The sequence below is a fragment of the Ochotona curzoniae genome, unplaced genomic scaffold, assembly GCF_017591425.1.
Source record: "Ochotona curzoniae isolate NIBS_2020 unplaced genomic scaffold, NIBS_Ocur_1.0 scaffold_2453, whole genome shotgun sequence".
NCBI lineage: Eukaryota > Metazoa > Chordata > Mammalia > Lagomorpha > Ochotonidae > Ochotona > Ochotona curzoniae.
In genome coordinates, this window is record NW_024467094.1 from 8247282 (window position 1) to 8249481 (window position 2200).

Genomic DNA, 2200 nt, shown 5'->3' on the forward strand with positions numbered 1-2200 from the left:
GCTTTACGACAAGGTGCTTTGTGGCAGCACTGGGGGAGGAAGATGGCGGCCGCCGTGTTAGGTGCTCGCCGCGCGGCCCCGGCTCCGGCCTGGGGGCCTGAGGCCCTCACCCCGGACTGGGAAAACCGGGAAGTCTCCACCGGGGTGAGGAAGGGGTCGCGGTTCAGGCGGTGTGCCTGCGCGGGGCAGGGAGGGTACAGCCCGGGTCGGGCTTGGAGGGCTGAGGCAGGCGGAGGGGAGCGGGAGGCGGAGGGTGGGCTGCAGCCCGACGTTGTGGAATCTTGAGAAGCTGTCGGGGTTTAAGGGCTGCGATTCGGGGAGTCTGTGAGACTTGAAGAGGGTGTCTGTGTGTCTCTCTGTGTGTGTATGTATGTGTGAGCAGGGAATGGTGGGCGGGCTGACCCTCTCCCGTATCCCCTCCCCCAGACCACATGTGTGGTGTGGTATGGTGTGTGTGTGTGTATGTATCTGTGTGTGTGCAGGGAGTGGTGGGCGGGCTGACCCTCACCCGTATCCCCTCCCCCAGGCCACATGTGTGGTGTGGTGTGGTGTGTGTGTGTGTGTGTATGTATCTGTGTGTGTGCAGGGAATGGTGGGCGGGCTGACCCTCTCCCGTCTCCCCCTCCCCAGACCACGATCATGGCTGTGCAGTTTGACGGGGGCGTGGTGTTGGGGGCTGACTCCAGAACAACCACAGGGTGAGCGCAGGACACACGTGTTAAAGACCCCTGCCCTGCCCTGACTGCCCGCCCAGCCTTGGCCCAGGCCGACCCTGCTGGGGATGGGGGGCTTCCCTCCCTGCAAATAAGGCTTTGTCCCGGCCTCCATGGCTTCCTGTTCTGGGCTTTTGGTGAAATCTTTCCGTTAAAGACCTGTTCTCCAGCCGGCTTGAGTTGAGCTGAGAACCGAGAGGCCACCCTGGATTTCCTGGCTGGAGTGGGAGGCAGGTGGGGACTTCCCTCTCACTGTCCTGTCGGCTTTCGACAGGTCCTACATCGCCAACCGGGTGACTGACAAGTTGACCCCAATTCACGACCACATTTTCTGCTGCCGCTCCGGCTCCGCGGCCGATACCCAGGCAGTTGCAGACGCAGTCACCTACCAGCTTGGTTTCCACAGGTGCTCTGGTGGGCGGTTTGAGGGGAGCGGAAATGGCCGGCTCCCGGGTTCTGACGCTGTTTTGTCCGTGGCCTCTGCCTTCTCAGCATTGAACTCAATGAGCCTCCCCTGGTGCACACAGCGGCCAGCCTCTTCAAGGAGATGTGTTACAGATACCGGGAAGATCTTATGGCTGGTATCATCATTGCAGGCTGGGACCCTCAGGAAGGCGGGCAGGTCAGACCCTGGAGCCATGCCTTGTTTGGTCCTGCGCCTCCCCAGACTAGTCCCAAGGTGGGACACATGTTAAGGGCCTGGGAGAATAGCTGGTGAGCAAAGCGACTGTCTGTACTCCGTCTGGCAGGTGTACTCGGTGCCCATGGGCGGCATGATGGTGAGGCAGTCATTTGCTATCGGAGGCTCCGGGAGTTCATACATCTATGGCTATGTGGATGCCACCTACCGGGAAGGCATGACCAAGGAAGAGTGTCTGCAGTTCACTGCCAATGGTGAGTCCTTGGCCTTCTGGGAGCTGCCATGCTCCTTCCCAAGCTAAGGTGGCCTTCCCCACCCCCCCAGCCCCAGGTCATGATCCCAAGTCCTGCCTCTCTAAACTGAACTTTCTCCTGTTTCCCAGCTCTTGCATTGGCCATGGAGCGGGACGGCTCCAGCGGTGGGGTCATCCGCCTGGCAGCCATCACAGAATCCGGGGTAGAACGGCAGGTGCTTTTGGGAGACCAGATACCCAAATTCACCATTGCCACCTTACCACCCCCCTGAACCCTAGGACTCTAAAATGCAGGAGACATGCCACACCAATAACATTTAATAAACAGTTTGTCAAAGAGAATGTTTGTGCTTTGGCATTCTTTGTTTGACCTTGAGCCTGACCCCGTCCGACACACACCCGTTGGGCGAAACCCCTGCACTGAGCTCAAAGAGAGTTGGAGGGAAGGTGGAAGGGGGTTTGTGAATGCGCCCTCCTCGCTGCATCTTTGTGTGAGTGCTCTTCAAAATTCTTCCTCCAGACCATGTGCGCCCACCTCCTGCCATAACCAGATCCCCAACTACCAGACAGTGGTACCAACAGCCCCCCTTCCCT

General features: G+C 59.5%; 1 protein-coding gene across 1 annotated transcript; it reads left to right on the top strand.

The window, feature by feature from the left end:
• PSMB6 (proteasome 20S subunit beta 6) lies at nucleotides 1-1948 on the top strand. Its single transcript, XM_041000334.1, has 6 exons — nucleotides 1-144; nucleotides 631-698; nucleotides 988-1119; nucleotides 1206-1335; nucleotides 1463-1607; nucleotides 1736-1948. The coding sequence occupies exons 1-6, from the start codon at nucleotides 43-45 to the stop codon at nucleotides 1876-1878; spliced, it is 720 nt and encodes a 239-aa protein (XP_040856268.1). The 5' UTR covers nucleotides 1-42; the 3' UTR covers nucleotides 1879-1948.
• The last annotated feature ends 252 nt before the right edge of the window (nucleotides 1949-2200 follow it).